We start from the raw sequence: 25,479 nt of genomic DNA on the forward strand, positions 1-25,479 counted from the left end.
TCCTCCATCTTCAGAACTTCACTGCTGACGTGCACATTATTGGGATTGTATACAGGGTGAGGAAACCAAGGTGGACACTTGTAATTTGACTGAACTATCCCTTTAATTAGAGTTCCTTTGGAGTTACATTTAGTTAGAGGTGCATTTACTCTAATCATGTGCTATAAATAAACATGTATTTTATAAAGAAAAATACTTTTGTCATCTCTTAAATCATTTTTACTTAAGTACTTTAGTTTACACCACTAAGGAGGCGGCGGCAGCAGCATCTATCCCCTTCTCATGTAATGGGGTAAGGGCCATCCCAATGATCCCGGAATGCACGGAAGGTTGCACTGTGGTAGTGGGGGAACAGGAAGTTCCCGGCAGGCGGGCACCATTCTTCAGAATAAAGAAAGCGCCAGAACGGAGCAGTCAAGAAGATAACCTTTGTTTGTGTCCGTTTCAATTGACTACTACAGGTATGTAATAGCGCGTTTAAACTTTACAATATCATAAGAACATGTCATTCCATGCTAGGTAACAAATCCATTAGGGTATTATCACGTTCGATGTGTAATTTTTGTGTCAAACCGAGTGAAGAACGTGGTAAACTATTTTACAAGTCACATAGCTAGAGACTTTGGGTTTGTCTGAGTGGATGTACAGTTTCCTCAAGGTAATTTCATAAAGAATCCTTTTATTAGAGATTTTTTTGTTGTTGCATGTTATTGGTTTTGTGTAAAATTAACAAGCTGGGAAAATGGCGGCGCCCGCTCGGTCTGTTACTGTAGTGTGAACGGGAAATACAATTGTTTTTTGATTGAAATAATACAATGAAGACGCGGTTGTTCAGGAAAATAGTAACAGTGCTGCCTAAAACAAACCAGGGGCGAAAATCTGATATCAACCTTGGAGGGGACAATTACATTACATTTTCTCAAGAGCAATTCCTGAGGGGGACACCAAAAGTAGTGCTGTAACACATAGCCTACGTTGTAATATGTTAAATGTATATTGAGGAACCATAATTCCTACAACTGAATAATTGATAGGTACAGTAGTTAACTGAAGGGTTTAACCAACTTGTTCAAATGTTTAAATCATTATAATACTACTATTAATAATAGTTATAGCATTGCTCCTTACCAGTCCAGTATGTATGCAGGTATTCGTACTTACAACTAGCAATATCAAGAAAGGCCAGTAGGTAGCAATGGTACTGTACACTGTATGGGTGTAGTTTTCATAAATACAATGAACATGGTGTGATCTCATCTAAAATAATCTCCATTGAGAACCATCACAAAGTTAGTCTCCGTATTGAATTGACCTTTTAATTTGACTTTTTCTGATACATTTATATAGTCATTAAATGTGCCACTGGCCTGAGTCTACTACAATATCTTTACAAGAACAAAAAGCTTAAAATAAGTACAGTTCTAAAAGCAAAATAACTACTTCAATGAAAAACCCAAATAAATCAAACAAAATATCCTTCAGTCAGTGTCTCAACTCTTCAAACAGCAGCTATGGACAAGTATGTCGCACAAAGTATGCAATTTTAAATAAAATAACATGAAATAAATCATTTGTAAGTGTACTGTCGTGTACTGTCATGTACTAAAAACTACTCTCCTCTAGGCTGCTTAGTACCCGCTCATACTGCCCTAGCACAGCTCTAATAGCAGTATTCCGCACAGTCCACCTTGTTGGACATAGGGGTTTCCGGGTGGGCAGATGTGTTTCTTTGGACGTGGCAATTGATTCAAACATGCTCTTAAACCTTCCTGACTGGCCATAGAGGACACCTAACTGATGGACCCAAGAAAGGGAATCCCGGATCAGTGGGGAGGCTGAGCAGCAAGCCTGTGTAATCAGATTTACACAGTGTGCTCCACAATGGACATAGAGGGCTAATGGCTGCTGCCTTCTCACAATTGCCTGTGCACCTGTGTATTTTCCTGCCATGTTTGAGGCACCATCGTAACTCTGCCCACGTAAGCCAGACATGGGCAAATTGAGCCTCAACAACACTTCAGTTGCCACTTTCGCAATGCCCTCGCCTGTTGTCTCCGACACCCTGTATAGCCCAATAAACTCCTCGTGAGGGACAAGGTCATGGTCAACATAATGCAAAAAGACACTCTCCTGTTCAGCACCAGAGACATCTTGAGTACCATCAACAATTAATGAAAATTGTACAATCGGAAGAGACCTAATCTCAGCTGCAATGCCTCGAATGATTGTATTGGCCATGATGTTCAGAATTTCATTCTGTGCTTTGGGGCCTCTTGAAACGTCAACACTCTGTTGGCAAGAGTTTGCGGTTCAAAAATTGTGGGTGTGGCTGATATGGTTTTGTGCCATCACTGAGGTAACTGGACAATGCTGTGCCACTGTCCCCTATACTGGTGCTGCTGGCAACAAGGGTGACACCTGGTCCTGCCGTGGCTGTGACATTGTTCTCTGAAGTATCTCTCCCTGGCTCTTTCCCTTTCACCACCCTCACTGACTCAGTCTGTCTCCTAGAAAAGAAATAAGGTGTTTGCCGTACTCCTAACTACCGGTACCCAAAACTACACAATTAATCACAACAGCAATACCATTGCCGTAAACAAATCTTAGTTTAGTCATCAGTTTAAGTTGAGAGCGGGGGTATCCATGGCATTTTCCAATTATGTCCCTATTTTACAAGTCAAAAAAATTGAGAACCTTTCATAATGTTGCCAAACAAAGACTCAACAAACTTACCTGAGACTCCCTGTCTCTGCCAATCTGTCCCTGCATATCTGTCCCCAACTCTGCTGTCTGTGTGCCATCTGTTGCCTGCTCTGCCTAACGACATCATTGTGAAATTTCCATTAGCATTTCACTTCTTTCTTATGAACATTTTATCAACTCGTCTTTGAGATATTAGGCTACTAGAGTTCTTACTATGCGTTTTGGTGTACTGAAAAATACTGCCATTTTTCTACCTGGCTGGCTGGCCGGTCTAGCTGCACACACACACATTTACACAACATATGCTACAACCTTTTCTAATTCTAGTTTGTTTCATATTGGCTGGCTTCCAACAATAGCTGAATTTGTAAAGCTAGCGAGCACCAATTCCGTTTCTGTGGTGTTTGCTATAATCTAAAAAAATAAAAAATAAAGTGAAATAAAATAAATTTAAAAAAGTTCACTAGCGACAACTTAGCTTTTGCAACGAGACCATTAAATATATTTAAGACAATGGTATAAGAGAGTGTAGTTCTGTTCAGTTTGGACTTCAGTTTATCGCTAACCTTATCACAGGGACTTTGAAGCACTACAGCTGAATGATGATCTTGGAATAAAATGACGATAGCAAAGATTCCATCTTTGACGACGCCACATAAATGGAATAGGTACTAGCTAGCTTGATAGTTAATGTTTGCTTTAGTTTGCGCGCTAGCTCTGCAAATTCAGCTAGTGTGTGAACCCTGCCAACATAAAAATGTAAACATTACTATGGCGCGATTGACTGGATTAACCTCACGTCAGTTACGTACATTGAGTGCCTTTCGGACAGTAGATACGAACCCTCTATTACCTTGCCAGCTAAAGAACTGGCAGTGGATCAAACCATTGTGAGGCAAAGGGTGGGGTGGTCGCAATCTTTTGAAACTTAAAAAGGCGCTATTAAGTGTCTATAATCAGCACAACTGCTTTCATTGCGTATTATTAATATTATTGAAATTACATAGTTATGTTTACAGTGATAGATTGGGGGGGACAAATCATATTTTTCCCAGGATGGGGGGGTCGTGTCCCCCCCGTCCCCCCTGGGATTTCCGCCTATGAAACAAACAGTGACCTTGTAATGTACTACATGGTTTTTGAGTCATTTTATGTGAATTTAGGAAATCTACTATAAAGTGCTCTTACGTTGTGTGTCTAATGTGAATGAATTAATCTTTTCAAATCACATTTTATTTGTCACATGCGCCGAATACAACAGGTGTAGACCTTAAAGTGAAATGCTTACTTACAAGCCCTTAACCAACAATGCAGTTTTAAGGAAATACCTTTAAAAAGTAATAGCTAAGAATAATTAAAGAGCAGCACTAAATAACAATAGCGGAGCAATATACAGGTGGTACAGAGTCAATGTGCCAATGTGCGGGGGCACCGGTGTCGAGGTAATTATGTACATGTAGGTAGAGTTATTAAAGTGGCTATGCATAGATAAGAGTAGCAGCAGGGTGGGTGGGGGCAATGCAAATAATCTGGGTAGTCATTTGATTAGCTGTTCGGGAGTCTTATGGCTTGGGGGTAGAAGCTGTTTAGAAGCCTCTTGGACCTAGACTTGGCCCTCTGGTACCGCTTGCCGTCCGGTAGCAGAGAGAACAGTCTATGACTAGGGTGGCTGGAGTCTTGGATCATTTTAGGGCCTTCCTCCGACACTGCCTGGTATAGAGGTCCTGGATGGCAGGAAGCTTGGCCCCGGTGATGTACTGGGCCGTACATACTACCCTCAGAGGCCAAGCAGTTGCCATACCAGCCAGTGATGCAACCAGTCAGGATGCTCTAGATGGTGGAGCTGTAGAACTTTTTGAGGATCTGAGGACCCATGCCAAATCTTTGCAGTCTCCTGAGGTGGAATAGGTTTTGTCGTGCCCTCTTCACAACTGTCTTGGTGTGCCTGGACTACGTTAGTTTTATGTGGACTCCAAGGAACTTGAAGCTCTCAACCTGCTCCACTACAGCCCCGGTGTAGTACGATTCGATCTTAGTCCTGATGTTAATCCTGTATTTGTTGTCAATGCTTAGCTACCTGATCTACTGAAATGAGATCAGTGCTTGATTTGGACAGGAGCTCACCGGAGCAGAGTACTTACATTTCTGCTGCTTGAGATCATGTTCCTCTTATAGAATATTAGCTCAAAAGTATTGTGTAGCTCCTGCCCCTAAATATAAACAGTACCGGCACCCAAAATGAGCACGGCACCTATTTCAGTCAATGTCATGCAATAAATTAGATCATTGAACAAGAAGAAATATAGTTTTGGGGAATAAAGTGCCTGATCTGTCAAGACTAACTTTTGTCTGTTTTTCTTTATTACTACAGGCCGACTCAGATTAAGTCTGAGGCTGGTAACATCAACAGTGAGGACAAACACAGCCTGCCTCTCTCCTTCCACACTGAGTCCAAACCTACAGTCACTGGGTCCTGATTGTGACAGTGGAGACCAGTTTGCACCGCAGGATCCAAAGATGGAATCAGTGAAGCTGGAAGACTGCAGTCAAACACTGGAGCTGAATGCCAACATTAAAGATGAAGAAGAGGCGGAGGAGTTTGGGAAATCTGTTTCTCATGGTAAGAGCAGGTTCTATCTAACTAAGTTTGTGTTATTCATTCCAACTTCCCAGTGTGCATGAAAAGTTGCAGTAGAACTGTTTCAATGAGAAGGTAGATGTTAAATCATGCCTCTGAGGCTTGTATGGTGTGTCACCAGTATTGTCAGCATTTGTTTTATTCACAGGGCTATCTGGAGTGATCAGAGTATTTTATTTATTTCACCTTTATTTAACCAGGTAGGCCAGTTGAGAACAAGTTCTCAATAACAACTGCGACCTGGCCAAGATAAAGCAAACCAGTGCGACACAAACAACAACACAGTTACACATGGAATAAACAAACGTACAGTCAATAACACAATAGAAAAGTCTATATACAGTGTGTGCAAATGAGGTAAGATAAGGGAGGCAAGGCAATAAATAGGCCCTGGTGGCGAAGTAATTACAATTTAGCACTGGCGTGGTAGATGTGCAAGTAGAGATACTGGGGTGCAAAGTAGCAAATAAATAAATAACAGTCTGGGGATGAGGTAGTTGGATGGGCTATATACAGATGGGCTATGTGCAGTGATCTGTGAGCTGCTCTAACAGCTGGTGCTTAAATTTAGTGAGGGAGATATGAGTCTCCAGCTTCAGTGATTTTTGCAATTCGTTCCAGTCATTGGTCGCCTTTCCTTCCAATTCTCTGCTTCCAGAGGAGGAATTGGCTTTGGTGGTGACCAGTGAAATATACCTGCTGGAGCACGTGCTACGGGTGGGTGCTGCTATGGTGACCAGTGTGCTGAGATAAGGCGGGGCTTTACCTAGCAAAGCCTTATAGATGACCTGGAGCCAGTGGGTTTGGCGACGAATATGAAGCGAGGGCCAGCCAACCAGAGCATACAGGTCGCAGTGTTGGGTAGTATATGGGGCTTTGGTGACAAAATGGATGGCACTGTGATAGACTGCATCCAATTTGCTGAGTAGAGTGTTGGAGGCTATTTTGTAAATGACATCGCCGAAGTCAAGGATCGGTAGGATAGTCAGTTTTACAACGGTATGTTTGGCAGCATGAGTGAAGGAGGCTTTGTTGCGAAATAGAAAGCCGATTCTAGATTTAATTTCGGATTGGAGATGCTTAACTTTTGTCACTACAGGGGGTGCTGTTTCATCTTCGACATTTTGCGTGCCCAAATTAAACTGCCTCGTACTCAATTCTTGCTCGTACAATATGCATATTATTATTACTATTGGATAGAAAACAATCTCTAGTTTCTAAAACCGTTTGAATTATGTCTGTGGGTGAACCAGAAGTCTTTCTGCAGCGAAAATCCTGACAGGAACTGCGAAGGTCTGAAAACTAGGCTCTGATCTCGGATCAGTTTAAAGCTCTGTATGTGTCCTATGGGTCGAAATGAACTGCACCCGCCTTCCCCTGGATGTCAGTAACCAATGAGAATTGGAATGGAGTCTCTACGTATTTCTCAGACTTTATAAAAGGCCATGGAGTGGAACGTCCGTCCTTTTCAACGCTCGTCAAGACGCAAGAGAGGACATCAGAATGGCATGCTCAAAAGCTCTCGTTATCGGCCTAAAATATATCCGTCTGTGATTTAATTCGATATAGGTGTTAGAAACATCATAACGAAGTTATTTTAAACCGATTTATATCAGTTTATGCGAGTATATTGCTATTTTCGGAATTTTAGTAGTATTGCGCTTTGAGGATTTGGACATGTGTGTGCCACGTAGCTATTGTAGCTGCTAATTCCGAAGTTGAAGAGGACATTTTACAACAAAGCAACGATTCTTTTGGACAAAGGACACCTTGCCCAAGATACTGATGGAAGCTCAACTAATAGTAAGAACTATTTATGATGTTAATTCGTTGTTCTGTGGAAAAATGTAAAAGTATTTTTCGGCCATTATTGCGGCACTGGTCTGGCTGTAACGCACACTGTATGTCTAGTAACGTTAATTTTAAAAATCTAACACAGCGGTTGCATTAATAACTAATGCATCTTTCAATTGCTGTCCAACCTGTATTTTTTTAGTCAAGTTTTCGATTATTTATTGATTAGATTAGGTGCCTTTCCAAGATGGCGCCGGCCAGAATGCATGCAATGTTTTTACTGATTACATTGCATAACCACGATTTGTGCTGCTAAATATGCACATTTTCGAACAAAAGCTATATGCATTGTGTAATATGATGTTACAGGACTGTCATCTGATGAAGTATATCAAGGTTAGTAAAATTATATATCTTTTGCTGGGTTGTTACGATCGCTAACATTTACTGCTGGTAAATGCGGTTGTGATTCTGGCTATTGTGGTAAGCTCATATAATGCTATATTGTGTTTTCGCTGTAAAAATCTGACATATTGGCTGGATTCACAAGATGTTGGGCTTTCATTTGCTGTACGCTGTGTATTTTTCAGAAATGTTTTAAGATGAGTAATTAGTTATTTGACGTTGGTCTCTGTAATTATTCTGGCAGCTTCGGCACTTTTTCAGATTGCAGCTGCAATGTAGAACTGTGATTTATACCTGAAAAATGCACATTTTTCTAAAAAAAACATATGCTATACCATAAATATGTTATCAGACTGTCATCTTATGAAGTTGTTTCTTGGTTAGTGGCTATATATATCTTTATTTAGTCGAATTAGTGATAGCTACTGATGGAGTAAAAAACTGGTGGAGTAAAAAAAGTGGTGTCTTTTGCTAACGTGGTTAGCTAATAGATTTACATATTGTGTCTTCCCTGTAAAACATTTTAAAAATCAGAAATGATGGCTGGATTCACAAGATCTGTATCTTTCATCTGGTGTCTTGGACTTGTGATTTAATGATATTTAGATGCTAGTATTTACTTGTGGCGCTATGCTAGGCTATGCTAGTCAGCTTTTTTACTGTGGGGGGTGCTCCCGGATCCGGGATGCGTAGCAAGTAGAAGTTAATGTGAGTCTGGAAGGAGATTTTACAGTCTAACCAGACACCTCGGTATTTGTAGTTGTCCACATATTCTAAGTCAGAACCGTCCAGAGTAGTGATGCGGGACAGGCGGGTAGTTGAGGGCAGCGATTGGTTGAAGAGCATGCATTTAGTTTTACTTTCATTTAAGGGCAGTTGGGGGCCACGGAAGGAGAGTTGTATGGCATTGAAGCTCATCTGGAGTTAGTTAAGTGTCCAAAGAAGGGCCAGAAGTATAGAGAATGGTGTCGTCTGCGTACAGGTGGATCAGAGAATCACCAGCAGCAAGAGCGACATCATTGATGTATACAGAGAAAAGAGTCGTCCCGAGATTTGAACCCTGTGGCACCCCCATAGTCTGCCAGAGGTTCGGACAACAGGCCCTCCGATTTGACACACTGAACTCTGTCTGAGAAGTAGTTGGTGAACCAGGCGAGGCAGTCATTTGAGAAGCCAAGGCTGTTGAGTGTGCCGATAAGAATGTGGTGATTGACAGAGTCGAAAACCTTGGCCAGGTCGATGAATACGGCGGCACAGTATTGTCTCTTATCGATGGCCGATATGATATAATTTAGGACCTTGAGCGTGGCTGAGGTGACCATGACCAGCTCGGAAAACAGATTGCATAGCGGAGAAGGTACGGTGGGATTCCAAATGGTCGGTGATCTGTTTGTTAACTTGTTTTTCGAAGACCTTAGAAATGCAGGGTATGATAGATATAGGTCTGTAACAGTTTGGGTCTAGAGTGTCTCCCCCTTTGAAGAGGGGGATGACCGCTGCAGCTTTCCAATCTTTGGGGATCTCAGACGATATGAAAGAGGTTGAACAGGCTAGTAATAGGGGTTGCAACAATTGTGGCGGATAATTTTAGAGAGGGTCCAGATTGTCTAGCCCGGCTGATTTGTAGGGGCCCAGATTTTGCAGCTCTTTCAGAACATCAGCTATCTGGATTTGGGTGAAGGAGAAATGGGGGAGGCTTGGGCAAGTTGCTTTGGTGGGTGCACGGCTGTTGACCGGGGTAGGGGTAGCCAGGTGGTAGTAGATTTAAAGAAGTGAAGTAGACAAACTGCCAGTGTTTTTTAAAAGTTCTATGAGTGAAGAAAAAGCAGCCAACAAGTGCTCAGCATATGTGGGAACTCCTTCAAGACTTTTGGAAAAGCATTCCTCATAAAGCTGGTTGAGAGAATGCAAAGCTGTCATCAAGGCAAAGGGTGACTATTTGAAGAATCTCAAATATGAAATATATTTTGACCTAACACTTTAAAAAAAAAGTTACTACATGATTCCATATGTTATTTCATAGTTGTGATGTATTCACTATTGTTCTACAATGTCGAAAATAGTAAAAATAAAGAAAAACCCTTGAATGAGTAGGTGTTCTAAAACTATTGACCAGTAGTGTAAGTATTCAGACCCTTTGCTATGAGACTTGACGTTGATTAAACATGATTTGGTAAGGCGGGACCTTATATAGACAGGTGTGTGCGTGTCAGAGCAAAATCCAAGCCATGAGGTCGAAGGAGTTGCCCGTAGAGCTCCATGAAAAGGATTATGTCGAGGCACAGATCTCGGGAAGGAAACAAAACAAAAAAAGTCCTCACATTTTCAATCAAAATAGATAAAGCCGAAGTACGGAGTAAAGGGTCTGAATACTTATGTAAGTGTGATTTTGTTTTGTTGTTTTTTTTGTATCATTGTTCAAATTTTTCATTTAAGTTCATTTTAGAAGCACTTAAAATAAGGGCTGTGTTTTGTGTAGGCTTACCCTGGCGTGACGTTTTGATAACCGTGTAAATTTCTCTTGGACAAGGTGACTTTTATCAATATATTCAGCTGTTTTTCTTCTCAGATTTGAAAACGCTAATTAGCATCTAAGTAGACATCATGCAAAACTACAAATCCCTGCAAGCTCCTGCACATCATCTCTAGCTGACACCTTTGCTAACAGGTATTGTGTCAATTTAAAACTTGCAGAAGACAGTTCACAGAATTGTCCATTTAAATAAATGTAACCTATTTATTCATTACTACATTTAGCTAACATTAGTTAACCCAGAGATCCTTACCTTGGTCTTGATTTGGCAGTCTTGTCTAGACCATCAGAATTTGTAGTTGTTTATGATAGGCACATTAGCAGCTAATTACATGTAATTTTTGTGGGAGTAAATACAGGCAAGTATATTGATAAGTCATCTTGTTCTAGAGAGATTTACACGGTTATCAAAACGCCAGGGTAAGCCTACATGAAAAATTGTTAGAACTATTTTCCTGTTTGACTGCTAGGTTTTATGCGTATTAGGATGTATACCGTGGTACTCGATTGGTATGCAGCTACCCGAAGCTAGTGGGGTGTGGATGAGCTGAGACACGTGGTAAAATGAATGGGGGATTGCACAAGCCTTCTGGGAGATCTGATGGAGAAGATGGTGGACAAAAAGGATAAAAGTGGAATGTTTTGAGTTAGTGTGAAATGGAGGATCACACAGAACTTTTAGAAGAGCTACAGGAGGAAAGTGAACATGACGGGTGATGATGAATTAACTGCTGTGGCAGGTGCAGCGATGACCGCCGAGAATGAGCTGAGTGTAGAGGGAAGCAGTGTGGTGAGGAAGGAGCTGAGTGTAGAGAGAAGTTGAGTTGGTGAAGGTAACTTGGTGGTGATTTATTGTTTCTCCTCTGTCCAGAGGGAGTGAGCGTGATTAGGGACAAGAATTGACTTCAATTGCTCTACGGAATTGAAATGAGTTATAACGGGGTTAGGTTTAAGTGTTGAGGAGGAGGAGCAGTTGAAATGGAAGATTCCAGATGTCTGTGATGCCCGCCGTTTGGTGAGAGAAGACATCATCATGTGGAGTTCTGATGCAGAGTCTCTGTCAGAAAGGTAAAGGTAGGAAGTGTCAGTTATCCCGTGAGCGTTTTTGTTCCGTAAATACTACAGTGTTTTAGGTGTCAGGTTTATGGGCCTGTTGCAGCAGTGTGTAGGCATGAGATGCCTAGATGTGAGAAGTGTGCAGGAGGGCATGAGATGAAGGAATGTGTGGTATCGGTGGAGGAAGTTCTGTGTGTTAGTTGTGGGGTAACCAATGGGGCTGGAGATATGAGGTGTCAGGTGAAAGGCAGATTGAGGTTGCCAGGGTTACAGTAGTACAGAAAGTGTAGTATGTCAAAGCAGTGAAGAGAGTGGTAGAGGAAGATGGGTACAGGGTGAGGGATCCTGAGAGGATTCCTGTGAGGAGGCAGAGACCAAGAGAGAGTGATGGGAAGAATATGTGCTTCAGCAAGGTGGGCTTTTTAGCATTTATAGCTGTGGTTGTCAATTGTACTGCAGAAATTGACAACTTATTGCTCTCAAATTTGTGTACAAATTACTCCCTTGGTGAGCTTTTCTCCTTTGCCAAGATAATCCATCCACCTGACAGGTGTGGTGTATCAAGAAGCTTATTAAATGGCATGATCATCATTACACAGATGTACCTTGTGCTGGGGACAAGAGTAGCTGAGTAGGTGCTGCCTTGGCAGCAGCTAATGGGGATCCCTAATCAATACAAAAATGCCACTCTAAAATGTGCTGTTTTGTCACAACACAATGCCACACTCTCAAGTTTTGAGGGAGCATGCTATTTGGCAAGCGGACTGCAGGAATTTCCACCAGAGCTGTTGCCAGATAACTTAATGTTAATTTCTCTACCTTATGCCGCCTCCAACGTTGTTTTAGAGAATTTGTCAGTATGCCCAACCAGCCTCACATCTGCAGACTGCCGTGTATGGCGTTGTGGGCGTGTGGTTTGCTGATGTCAATGTTGTTAACAGAGTGCCCCATGGTGGTATCAGGGTTATGATATTGGCAGGCATAAGCTACAGAATACCAACACAATTGCATTTTATCGATGGCAATTTGAATGCACAGAGATCCCATGACAAGATCTTGAGGCCCATTGTCCTGCCATTTATCCGCCGCCATCACCTCATGTTTCAGCATGACAACGCATAGCCCCATGTCGCAAGGATCTGTACACAATTGAAAATGCTGAAAATGTCCCAGTTCTTCCATGGCCTGCATACTCACCAGACATGTCACCCTTTGAGCATGTTTTGGATGGTCTGGTACGACGTGTACGACAGCTTGTTTCAGTTCCCGCCAATATCCTGGAATTTTGCACAACCATTGAAGAGGAGTGGGACAACATTCCACAGACCACAATCAACATCAACGAATTCTATGCAAATGAGGTGTGTCCCGGGAATAGGCAGCGGCAGCTACCCACTTCTCCAGTGCTTAATTTGTACATTGGGAAGTGCCGGAACCAAAAGTGAGCCCAAGAGGTGGTGACCTGGGGGGCTCTGAGGTACCAGAACGCATTAAATTAAATACCTTTATAATAAAACCTGGAGTCTGGGGAAAAATGTGGCCTTTTGTAAATGGATTTCATGCAGTTCTACATCATTTTAGATGACTGGAGACTTTTGAAGAATATTTTTTAATACCTCACAAATGACCAAAATGACAGGCTACTTTGACACTGACAAACTGAGCCTCTGAGGTCAATAAAAATGACCGTGTCGCTAATCCATCAATAGCCTAGGCCAGGTGTGAGGAGAAACACATTGTACAATATGAGGAGGAAGTTATAGTCCTAAACAAGCTTTCCAGTTTCACTGACTCACCCAATAATGTGCAGCTCACTCACCAGCCAAAAGCTTCTCTCTCTTGCTTTACTTTGTAAAACTATGCTGTTTGCTCAATAGACCTATCTGGAAGTTGATAACTTGGTAACATACATACAGACTAGTATTTTCTTTTCAGCAGGATCCATTTGCTTTACAACCTGTGTTTTCCAGTGATTGTATTAGAAATATTGCTAAAGGCCTGTTTTGGCTGCATGCTGTTAACTGACAGATTTGCCACATGTTCCTGACTGTAGACATCCCTGGTGATTTGGCTACACACAATCCACAGCTAGGCTATTTTATTTAAATTAGCTATTGATCCTCTGTAGCTAAATACTCCTGGTGTAGTATTGGGAATGATTTCATTTCTTTTTGAACAGACTGCAGAGTGCTGCAGCACCTCCAGCACACTTCCCACAGCTATTATTCTATTCGGAAAATTACTCTGCTTTTATTAGGATTTTTACATTACAAACAGTGGAAATAATTTTTCATGCCACGAGGTAGGCTACCTGATCCTGGCAAATGGGTTCCAGAAAAAAGGACTACAAAACTGAGAGTTGCCTCCGGATCCGGCTCAAATTAAGCACCGCCCTTCTCATATAGGGCCGTCCCAAGGATCCCTGAATGCATGGACGGTTGCGCCAAAGATTTTATAACTAAACCAAGATGGACCACAGACGGTCGTTTACAATGGGAACAGATGAGTAAGTGGGCAATACCAAGCACGAGCTAGTGAGATCCTATTGGCGTGTTCTAGCACATATATCTGCATATTTCTGGTAGGAAACGCGTCTGTGACGCTTATGTGCAATAACTCAATTCGACTTTGCGTTCCTTCTAAACAATGCAATTTATTATTTTTTTACTTTTGCAAAGGGTGAAGTCTACAAAACTTAGTCCACTCTGTTCATAACAGATTTTAGTTTTGGGAGCAGAAAACTGTATTAAGATCAGATGTTTCATAGATTACAACATTTGCAGAATGTCGGCCAAAATCCATCTCGTTCCATCTTCTCCCACTGCCGGCCAGTGGGCTTCCTCTCACTACCTAATTTGGTAGTGAGTGGAAACGCTAAGCGGATGCTTCACATTTATACATCTTTTGAAATATCTGTCTCATTGTTCTATCTGTGGCTGCACTGTGGTAGTGTGGGAACAGGAAGTTCCAGACAGGCACACACCATTCTTCAGAATAAAGATGCTGTACAGTCTGTTTCTGTATTACTACAGGTATGTAATAGCTTTCTGTCAAACAGTGAACGTGATAACTATTTGACAAAGTCCCATAGCTAGAAACTTTGGGTTTGTCTGAATGGATCTAAATTTCGTCAAGGTAATTTAATAATCAATTTATTTGAGATTTCGGAGTTCATTTAGCATGTTATTGGTTTTGTGTAAAATTCACGACCTGGTTAAATGGCGGCGCCGACTCTGTCTGCGTCAAAGGACTTCAGTGCGGGTGCATCAGAGAGACAATTTCACGGACTCACAAACAGTAACCTCGTACTTTATGGTTTTGTGCATTTATGTGAATTGGTGAAATCTACTATAAGTTAAGCGCACTTAAGTTGTGCACCCTAATTTAAAGCGTCTACTTTGTCTAATTTGGATGAAGTCATGTTTTGTTGTCAATGCTTAGCTACCAGATCTATTGAAATGAGATCAGTGCTTGACTTGGACAGGAGCTCATCAGAGCTGAGTCCCGGCACCTCAAATTTCTACTGTTTGAGCTCATGTCCAAGAATATTAGTTCAACAGTATTGTGGAGCTCCTGCACCTAAATATAAACAGTACTGGCACCTATTTCAGTCCAAGTCATGTGGGGAATTAGATAATTGAACAAGAAGAAATATAATCTATTTTTAGAGAATAAAGTAAGTTCTGGAACTGTCAAGACAATAATTTGTCTGTTTCTCATTGTTACTACAGGCCGACTCAGATTAAGTCTGAGTCCGGTGACATCAACAGTGAGGACAGACCCAGCCTGCCTCTCTCCTTCCACAATGAGTTCAAACCTACAGTCACTGGGTACTGATTGTGATAGTGGAGCCCAGTTTGCACTGGAGGATCCAGAAATGGCATCAGTGAAGCTGGAAGACTGCAGTCAAACACTGGAGCTGAATGTCAACATTAAAGATGAAGAGGAGGAGAAGATTTGGGAATCTGTTTCTCATGGTAAGCACAGGTTCTGTCTAAGTGTGTTGTTCGTTCCAACTTCCCACTGTGTATGAAAAGTTGCTATAGAACTGTTTCATGATGAACTGTTTCAATGAGAAGGTAGATGTTATTTCATGCTACTGACACTTGCATGGTTTGATACCAGTATTGCCAGCATTTGTTTTATTCACTGGGCTATCTGGAGTCTTCAGAGAGTAGACTAAAGAAGTGAAGTAGACAAGCTGCCAATGTTTTTACATTTCTATGAAATGAGTCTGTGTAGTTACTAACCCTTGTGATAGTGAGTAGAGGATGACACGCCCCTTTTTAGCTTTCAACTCTTACCCACTTTTAGAGTAGTTTTATTCCCCTTTTTATTGTACAGCCTACTGGTATGAATACATATGTCACCCGGTACAGCCAGGTTCCAAGGTTCCTGCTTTCGGAGTTTTTCATAGCCACTGTGATTTTAGGCTGGGTTTCTGTAAAGCACTTTGTGACAACTGCTGATGTAAAAAGGGCTTTGTAAAATAAATTTGTTTGACATGTACAGTACCAGTCAAAAGTTTGGACACCTACTCATTCAAGCATTTTTCTTTCTTTCTACATTGTAGAATAATAGTGAAGACCTCAAAACTATGAAATAACACATGGAATCATGTAGAAACCAAAAGTGTTAAACAAATCCAAATATATTTGAGATTCATCAAAGTAGCCACCCTTTGCCTTGATGACAGTTTTGCCAACTTTTAGCATTCTCTCAACCAGCTTCATGAGGTAGTCACCTGGCATGCATTTCAATTAACAGGTGTGGCTTAAGTTAATTTGTGGAATATCTTTCCTTAATGCGTTTGAGCCAATCAGTTATGTTGTGACAAGGTAGGGGTGGTATACAGAAGATGGCCCTATTTGGTAAAAGACCAAGTCCATATTATAGCAAGAACAGCTCAAATAAGCAAAGAGAAACGACAGTCCATTACTTTAAGACATGAAGGTCAGTCAGTCCGGAACATTTCAAGAACTTTGACAGTTTCTTCAAGTGCAGTCGCAAAAACCATCAAGCGCTATCATGAAACTGGCTTTCATGAGGATCGCCACAGAAAAAGAAGACCCAGAGTTACCTCTGCTGCAGGGGATAAGTTCATTAGAGTTACCAGCCTCAGAAATTGCAGCCCAAATAAATGCTTCAGAGTTCAAGTAACAGACACATCAACAGTTCAGAGGAGACTGTGTGAATCAGGTATTCATGGTCGGATTGCTGTAAAGAACCCACTACTAAAGCACACCAATAAGAAGAGACTTGCTTGGGCCAAGAAACACGAGCAATGGACATTAGACCTGTGGAAATCTGTCCTTTTGGTCTGATGAGTCCAAATTTCAGATTTTTGCTTTTAACCGCCGTGTCTTTGTGAGATGCAGAGTAGGTGACCGGATGATCTCTGCATGTGTATTTGCTACCGTGAAGCGTGGAGGAAGTGTGATGTTGTGGCGGCGCTTTGCTGGTGACACTGTCTGATTTATTTAGAATTCAAGGCACACATAACCAGCATGGCTACCACAGCATTCTGCAGCGATACGCCATTCCATCTGGTTTGGGCTTAGTGGGACTCATTTGTTTTTCAACAAGACGACCCAACACACCTCCAGGCTGTGTAAGGGCTATTTGACTGAGAAGGAGAGTGATGGAGTTCTGCATCAGATGACCTGGCCTCCTCAATCACCAGACCTTAACGCAGTTGAGATGGTTTGGGATGAGTTGGATCGCAGAGTGAAGGAAAGCAGCCAACAATTGCTCAGCATATGTGTGAACTTCAAGACTGTTGGAAAAGCATTCCAGGTGAAGCTGGTTGGGAGAATGCCAAGAGTGTGCAAAGCTGTCAAGGCAAAATACAAGATATTTTGATTTGTTTAACACTTTTTGGTTACATGATTCCATGTGTTATTTCATAGTTTTAATGTCTTCACTATTATTATTCAATGTAGAAAATAGTAAAAATAAAGAAAAACCCTTGAATGAGTAGGTGTGTCCAAACTTTTGACTGGTACTGTATATTACACCAACTGACTGGTTCTTCTGATGTTCACACAGGAGACCATGTTGAGACATTCACTACATCCAGAGAGCAACAGCAGGAAGATCACAGAGCTAAGAGGTCTCACCAATGCCCACATTGTGACGAGATTTTCCCAATTCTATCAAAGTTAAAAATACACCTAAAAATACACACAGGAAAGAATATGTATTTTTGCACTGACTGTGGGAAGAAGTTTACAACATCAAAGGCTATGACAGGTCATCAGAGAGTACACACAGGAGAGAAGCCTTACTCTTGCTCTGACTGTGGAAATAGTTTTTCTCGACTGGGTGACCTAAAAATACATGAACGTATACATTCAGGAGAGAAGCCTTACTCCTGCTCTAATTGTGTTAAATGCTTCACAACATCAGGTAAGCTAAAAGTTCATCAGAGAACACACACAGGAGAGAAGCCATACTCCTGCTCTGACTGTAGAGCGAGTTTCTCTCAACTGAGCCACCTAAAACAGCATGAACGTATACACACAGGCGAGAAGCCTTACTCCTGCTCTGACTGTAGGAAGACTTTCTCTCAATCGAGCCACCTAAAACAACATGAACGTATACACACAGGAGAGAAGTCTTACTCCTGCTCTGACTGTGGAAAGTGCTTCATAACATCATCTGAGCTTAAAGTTCATCAGAGAACACACACAGGAGAGAAGCCTTACTTCTGTTCTGACTGTAGGGTTAGTTTCTCTCAACTGGGAAACTTAAAACAACATGAACGTATACACACAGGAGAGAAGCCTTACTCCTGTTCTGACTGTGGGGCGAATTTCTCTCAACCGTGCAACCTAAAAAATCATGAACGTATACACACAGGAGAGAAGCCTTATTCCTGCTCTGACTGTAGAAAGAGTTTCTCTCAAATGGGCCACTTAAAAAGACACCAAAGTATACATAAAGGAGAGTAGCCTTAATACTGCTGACTGTGCAAAATGTTTTAAATCATCAGCTGAGCTAAACGGTCATCAGAGATCACACACAGGAGAGAAGCCTTTCTTCTGCTCTTAATGTGGCAAGAGCTTTTCCCGATTGGGCAATGTAAAAACACACCAACGGCTACACACTTGAGAGAAGCCTCATCCGTTCTCTCAAACCAGCTGAGATTAGTCACCACTTAATTCTCATCTCATAAAATAATTGGCAACGTTGAATTGGATCAAATGAAGAAAGTGTAGAACACTATTTTAATCCTATTGTATCTCACTGTGAGAGAACAATGTAGAGGACAGGGAGCGTTATAAAATGTTAGCCTTTCTTTACTGATCAGTGTGCATCTTGTCAGTTTTGCTGTGTTCTTTTTAGCTTCTACTGTTTTTCTTCACATTTTCAAACAGCCATTTAAATTTTCCAACTGAGCTATACATGTGGGTGAGGTATTTTCTCGCCTGAGTAGCCTTGTTGCACTGCCAAAAATACAATTAAACCATCTAGTGTTCAGCGAAATAACAACACAATGTCAAATACAGGAAGCCTAGTCAAATAATTTACATCCAATCATGTTAACCGTTACTCTCTTGCGGGAATTCCACTAACGGTCCGTATGTAGCCAAACGTAGCTGCGTCTCATTCCTTTTGCTCAAATTGATTAATGGTTTAAAAAAAAGTAAAGCCCGCGTCCATATTGACACATACCAGCTCTACTGGTAGTACTACTACTACCAGCAGTACTACACCTGCACCTGTCGATGACACAACTTGTGTCAGCTTCCACGAGCACATCAATGCTAGCATCAGTACTTCTACATGTTTTGTTAGCCCAGCTTGCATGGACACTGACAGTTGTGAATCTGATGCAGCCAAAGAGCTACTGCCCCTTTATCCGGGAAAGCACCGAATAACAGACAGGGATGTTGGACCATCGAAGAGGTGCAAATATGATGAACTACATTGATTTGGAGTTCACTTATATTGGGAATAATGCCTGTCCTCAGCCACAGTGTCACATATCTCACAGCTCGATGAAACCTTCACTCTTAAGCAGACATTTAGAAAAAAAACATGCCAATTTGAAAAATAAGTCACAGGAGTTTTTTGAGCGAGAATTAAGACTTTTGAGTAGTAAGACATGTATAAAAGCAACAGATACCATTAATAAGAAGGGGCTAGAAACATCTTATACGTTGAGCTACCGAGTGGCTAGGACAGGCAAACACCATACTATTGTGGAGGACTTCATTCTTCCTGCTTCCGCAGATATGTCTGGGGGAAAAGGCCCAAAAAATTATAGTTTCACGATGCATCAGTGACATGCAGGAGATGTTTTGAAACAATTACTGCTTCGCATACAAGCCAGTGAATTCTATGCATTACAGCTGGATGAGTCAACAGACGTGGCGTGCATGGCACAGCTCCTGGTATATGTCCGTTTACGTTTTTGGGGGGTCATTTTAAGGAAGACATCCTCTTCTGGAAACCAGGACAACAGGAGATTATATTTTTAAAGTACTGGACAGCTTTGTGACATCAAATGGACTTTGGTGGTCAAGATGTGTTGGTATCTGTACTGATGGCGCGAAAGCCATGACATGGAGATATAGTGGAGTGGTAACGCTGGTGCAAGCAGTTGCTCCCGACGCTACTTGGGTACACTGCAGCATCCACCGAGAGGCTCTTGCTGCCAAGAGAATGCCTGACAGCTTGAAAGATGTTTTGGACACTACAGTGAAAATGGTTAACTTTGTTAAAGCATGGCCCCTGAACTCTCGTGCATTTTCTGCACTATGCAATGATATGGGCAGTGACCATGTAACGCTTTTACAACATACAGAAGTGCGCTGGTTATCAAGGGGCAATGTATTGACATGTTTTTTTAAATTGAGAGACGAGCTTCAAGTTTTCTTTACTGACCATAATTTTCACTTGTCTGACCGCTTGCATGATGAGTTCCTCACACGACTGGCCTATCTGGCCTATGTTTTTTCTCGCCTGAATGATCTGAATCGAGGATTACAGGGACTCTCCGCAGCTATATTCAATATGATGGACAAAATTGAGGCTATGATTAAGAAGTTGGAGCTCTTCTCCGTCTGCATTAACAAGAACAACACACAGGTCTTTCCATCATTGTATGATTTTTTTTGTGTGCGAAGAACTCAAGCTTACGGACAAATGTCAAATGTGATCTTGCGAAGCACCTGAGTGAGTTGGGTGTGCAATTACGCATGTACTTTTCTGAAACGGATGACACAAACAGCTGCATTCATTATCCTTTTCATGCCCTGCCTCCAGTCCACTTACCAATATCTGATCAAGAGAGCCTCATCAAAATTGCAACAAGTGGTTCTGTGAAAATGGAATTTAATCAGTAGCCACTGCCAGATTTCTGGATTGGGCTGCGCTCAGAGTGTCCTGCCTTGGCAAATCGCGCTGTTAAGACACTGATGCCCTTTGCAACCACGTACCTATGTGAGAGTGGATTCTCGGCCCTCACTAGCATAACAACTAAATACAGGTACAGACTGTGTGTGGAAAATGATTTGAGACTCTCTCCAATACAATCCAACATTGCAGAGTTATGTGCATCCTGTCAAGCACACCCTTCTCATTAACCCGTGGTGATTCATTCACAATTTTCAATGAACAAGTAAGGTTTTATATGTAAGATGGTTAAATAAAGAGCAAAATGTATTATTATTTGTGCCCTGGTCCTATAAGAGCTCTTTGTCACTTCCCACGAGCCGGGTTGTGACGACAACTCACACTAATTTCTTATGTTTAATAAATGTATCCTATAGTGAGTGTGTGGCTTACAATATTTGAGAGTGCGCTGACCCTGGTGCTAGAGGGGAGGGGGTACGCAGCTGGAGGTTGAATGTTTGAAGGGGTACGGGACTATAAACATTTTAGGAACCGCTGGTCTAGATAATCCCAGTTCCTGCTGTGTCATGCTGATGGGAAGACTAGGGTATGGAGAACCATGAGTACATGCATCCATGCCGTGTATCAACATTGCAGGCTGGTGGTGATGGTGTGGCGTGAGTTTTCATGGAACACATTGGGCCCCTTGATAAAAGTGGAGCAACGTTTTAATGCCACAGGATGTCTAAACATCATTGCCAATCAAGCAATTCATGGCAGCAATGTATCCAGCTGCAAAATTATTTTTTTCAGCAGGATTATGCCCCATGCCACAAGGCTTGTCCAGGAATGGTTCCACGAACATACGTGAATTCAGCTTACTGCAGTGGCCTGCTGAGTCACCAGATCTCAATCCAATTGTGCATCTGTGGGAGGAGATGAAAGGAGCTATTCGGAGTAGAAATCCACTCCCAGCCAATCCGACACAACTGTGGGAAGCATTGGAGTCATCATGGCCCAGCATCCCTGTGGGTTTCTTTCGACACCATGTAGAGTCCATGGCCTGACGAATTGAGGCTGTTCTGAGGACAAAGGGGATTTCAACTCAATATTAGGAAGGTGTTCCTAATGTTTTGTACAATCAGTGCAAAAGGAAAGTATTCAGACTCCTGGACTTTTTCCACATTTTGTTACGTTACAGCCTTACATTTTATTATTTTTAAATAATCCTAAATCTACACGCACACCAATAATGACAAATCGAAAACATTTTTTGTTGTTGTTGCAAATAATAAATAAGTATTCATACCCTTTGCTATGAGACTCGAAATTGTTCTCAGGTGCGTCCTGTTTCCATTAAGTATCCTTGTGATGTTTCAACAACTTGATTGGAGTCCACTTGGTAAATTCAATTCAAACAGGCACACACCTGTCTATATAAGGTCTGATAGTTGACAGTGCATGTCAGAGCATGGTGGCAGCATCATGCTGTGGGTATGTTTTTCAACGGCAGGGACTGAGACTAGTCAGGATCGAGGGAAAGTTGAACAGAGCAAAGTACAGAGAGATCCTTGACGAAAACCTGCTCCCGAGTTCTCAGGACCTCACACTGGGGCGAAGGTTCACCTTCCAACAGGACAACGACCCTAAGCACAAAGCTAAGACGATGTTTGCAAAAATTTCTAAAAACCTGTTTTTGCGTTGTAATTTTGGGGTATTGTGTGTAGATTGATGAGGAAAACAATATTTAATAGATTTTAGAATTATGCTGTAATGTAACAAAATGTGGAAAAAGTCAAGGGGTTTGAATACTTTTTGAATGCACTGTCTCAGATAAAGATGATGTGGTGATCAGTTTTCAGCATTAGTTTCGGTGGATTATTTTTATATTACCAAACACGTTTTGTTTAATGATAAACAGGCTATTAATTGACTAGTGTTTATTAAATTGTCTTTTAATGCAAGATTCATTGTTTTAGTCGTTGATGAATTTATTTTAATAACTGTTGAAGTTAATTGATATGTTTGTACATTTAATTTGTTCTGGGCAACATATTCTCTTGTGAATAATTTTAAATGAAACAAACTGTTTTAAATGATATGGTGTCTATATATGAACCAAATTTGATCCTATTCACATTCTCACAAACAAATGGCCTACACAGTGTATATACAATTGTTGACATCCGATGGTCATTCTGATGGTGGGTTGCAAAATGCAGGATCCTTCCTAGTTGAACCCACCAGAGGGGGACTGTCATGACTGGCCTGTGAGGATCAGGTTATAGTGGATCCCGGTTCTACAGAGAGATCTCTCCCTCCCGAAGACGGGGAGAAGTATAGAGGGATTGATGGGGGGTTTATGACCTCACGCCCATCGTAAGGCAACAGCCCAACTCCATTATGTTCTCTAATGTGAGAGACTGGAATGTCTGTGTGCCTTAGGAAGAGGTTACAGCCCAAAACTACAGAACATCAAATAAATGGACTTTGAGACATGTATATTTGATCAACCACATGGTGGAAACAATGATGGATGGAATATGAAAATTAATGTCTATTTTATGATGTTTTTAAGAGTGAAATGAGGATGTTATAACGAAAACATTAACTTGAAGAGTTTTAATAATGTATATGTGATGTTGACATACTTTGTTGTGTAGAAAATATCCAGATGAAAGAGAATGTTTTGGTGACGATAAGACTGATTTTAGTTGTCCAAACGAGATCATAGTAAATCCTAATACCTTGTAACTAGCTACGCCCCAGGGAACCCAGAGAGTGTGTCATAAAGATGGAAACGCCCCTTTCTACTCTAGGGTATTAAACATGAGTTAAGAATTTACATATCAGACTAAGTTGACCACACGCTTCAGCCGAGGTCTACGGCTAGTCGTGACCCCGAAACGCAACACGAGGTTGAAGACAAAGTAAATCTCTGAACAATCAAGTTTATGGTGGAGTAGCTATTCTAAGTACTGTATCTAGGAAGTTGAATTTAAGCAGGACCATCCGGCTATTCTTTTCAAGTCACCGGTTGTCTACACGGCCCTCTTACCCACGTCGGGAGCATCGACACGGCTGATTAGCCTCCTCAGAAGCCCACTCTCACAGAACGAGTGCAAGGAAACTGACAACTAAGAGAAAGGACATTGTGACATCGTTTGGAAAATCAGAGATTTATACCTGAAGACGAATGAACAAGGCGTTGGCCAAACCTTTCCCACTAAGCGGAACTCGACCCACAAAGAGATACCCAACAGAGATCTTCAACACATAAATACATGCATTACACTTTTTACACATAACAGGGGCAGTTCAGGGCAAGGTGTTAGGGCTGAAACTAAGCATAGTTTACAAATGTATCCAAGTGTTGAATTTCTCTCTGTCTCTCTCTGTGTGTGTGTTTAAATCTCCATCTTGTGTTGGTCCACTAGGGACCTGTTGCCATTGTATGTAAGTTCTAACCAATAATCTAGACTGTTTGTGTATATGTGTCTTATGTTATCATTTAGCGTGTTAGTAAATAAATAATCAACTCAATTTGTGTGGTAAGGAATAATTAGTGAGACCCAGGTTTGTGCAGATTTACTAATTATGCGACATTCAGAATGAGACTGAGGAAATGAATTAATTGGTGACTGCTATGAAATCTATATGTTCTTTGAGTTATTTTGGGAAATGGTAACTCTTTAAACAGTAACTCATTAAACAAACTTCCCGTGGTGCTCCAGGTTACAGAGTTAATTGTTACAGGATTAATTTAATCACGTAATAATAAACAGTTAATTATACGATAAATAGCATGTCATCACATTAACGTCACGACATGTTGATGACCCCATGCGAGGAATCTAATATAAAACTTCAAATAGCCTAGACAGGTATGCTTCATCAATAACATTATTTAAATTGAACAATTACATTTGTGAGCTCATTAGAGCCAACTCCCACATTACTGATCTGGTATTGTTGGAAGTCCCGCCTTTGCTGGAATCCAGTGGGATTTCAGCTTTCAGGGATAAGTGGTGGTGTTGAATCCCAAGTAATTACATTTTTTTAAACATTTGGAGGAGCCCTCCAAACAGTAATCTTTGCCTCTCTGTCATGTTGTCAACAAGGCAGCTAGGTGCATCGACCAGAAACATGCATTTCTTTTCCATAACAAAACTTTACATGTTCAAACTATACTGAACAAAAATATAAACGCAACATGTAAAGATGTAAAGAAATGTTCCACATGCACAAAAAGCTTATTTCTCTCAAATTTTGTGCACAAATTTGGTTACATCCCTGTTAGTGAGCATTTCTCCTTTGCCAAGATAATCCATCCACCTGACAGGTATGGAATATCAAGAAGCTGATTAAACAGCATGATCATTACACAGGTGAACCTTGTAAACAGCAGGGGACCCTACAGATTTTAATGATTTTAATATAACTGAAATAACTGTTTGATACATGGAACTAGGAAGCACTGAATTAAGTGACATATGTGTTGTCATGTGTAAACAAGGGAGCTACTTTGTCCCAAAATGCTAATAGAATTCTAAGAATTCTTGAATTCTAATCCCCAATAGTAAGTGGGCCATTCTTGAATTCTAATTCCCCAATAGTAAGTGGGCCATTCTTGAATTCTAATTCCCCAATAGTAAGTGGGCCATTCTTGAATTCTAATTCCCCAATAGTAAGTGGGCCATTCTTGAATTCTAATTCCCCAATAGTAAGTGGGCCATTCTTGAATTCTAATTCCCCAATAGTAAGTGGGCCATTCTTGAATTCTAATTCCCCAATAGTAAGTGGGCCATTCTTGAATTCTAATTCCCCAATAGTAAGTGGGCCATTCTTGAATTCTAATTCCCCAATAGTAAGTGGGCCATTCTTGAATTCTAATTCCCCAATAGTAAGTGGGCCATTCTTGAATTGTTGTGGTAATGCTGTCCCTGGACTGTGGCATCTTATACAACTATTCAAAATGGAAATAGACAAATACATTTTTCATTGTATT

The 25,479-nt window shown here is 41.2% G+C and overlaps 3 protein-coding genes across 3 annotated transcripts in view; 2 read left to right on the forward strand and 1 right to left on the reverse strand.

Moving 5' to 3' along the window:
• Nucleotides 1–25,479, reverse strand: part of LOC139533031 (zinc finger protein ZFP2-like) — a 530,089-nt gene that overhangs the window by 377,480 nt on the left and 127,130 nt on the right. The window lies entirely within an intron of this gene.
• Nucleotides 1–25,479, forward strand: part of LOC139533041 (zinc finger protein 271-like) — a 222,385-nt gene that overhangs the window by 162,309 nt on the left and 34,597 nt on the right. The window lies entirely within an intron of this gene.
• LOC139533052 (zinc finger protein ZFP2-like) lies at nucleotides 273–24,014 on the forward strand. The gene is made up of 4 exons (XM_071331264.1): nucleotides 273–461; nucleotides 5,075–5,323; nucleotides 14,861–15,106; nucleotides 17,178–24,014. The coding sequence occupies exons 1-4, from the start codon at nucleotides 308–310 to the stop codon at nucleotides 18,080–18,082; spliced, it is 1,554 nt and encodes a 517-aa protein (XP_071187365.1). The 5' UTR covers nucleotides 273–307; the 3' UTR covers nucleotides 18,083–24,014.

Source organism: Salvelinus alpinus, chromosome 10 (assembly GCF_045679555.1).
Source record: "Salvelinus alpinus chromosome 10, SLU_Salpinus.1, whole genome shotgun sequence".
Classification (NCBI taxonomy): Eukaryota; Metazoa; Chordata; class Actinopteri; order Salmoniformes; family Salmonidae; genus Salvelinus; species Salvelinus alpinus.

Coding starts and splice junctions, on each gene's coding strand:
- LOC139533052 (XM_071331264.1), top strand. CDS start 308: ATGATCCCGGAATGCACGGAAGGTTGCACTGTGGTAGTGGGGGAACAG. Junction 462..5,074: donor GTTTCAATTGACTACTACAG/GTATGTAATAGC, acceptor TTATTACTACAG/GCCGACTCAGATTAAGTCTG. Junction 15,107..17,177: donor TTGGGAATCTGTTTCTCATG/GTAAGCACAGGT, acceptor ATGTTCACACAG/GAGACCATGTTGAGACATTC.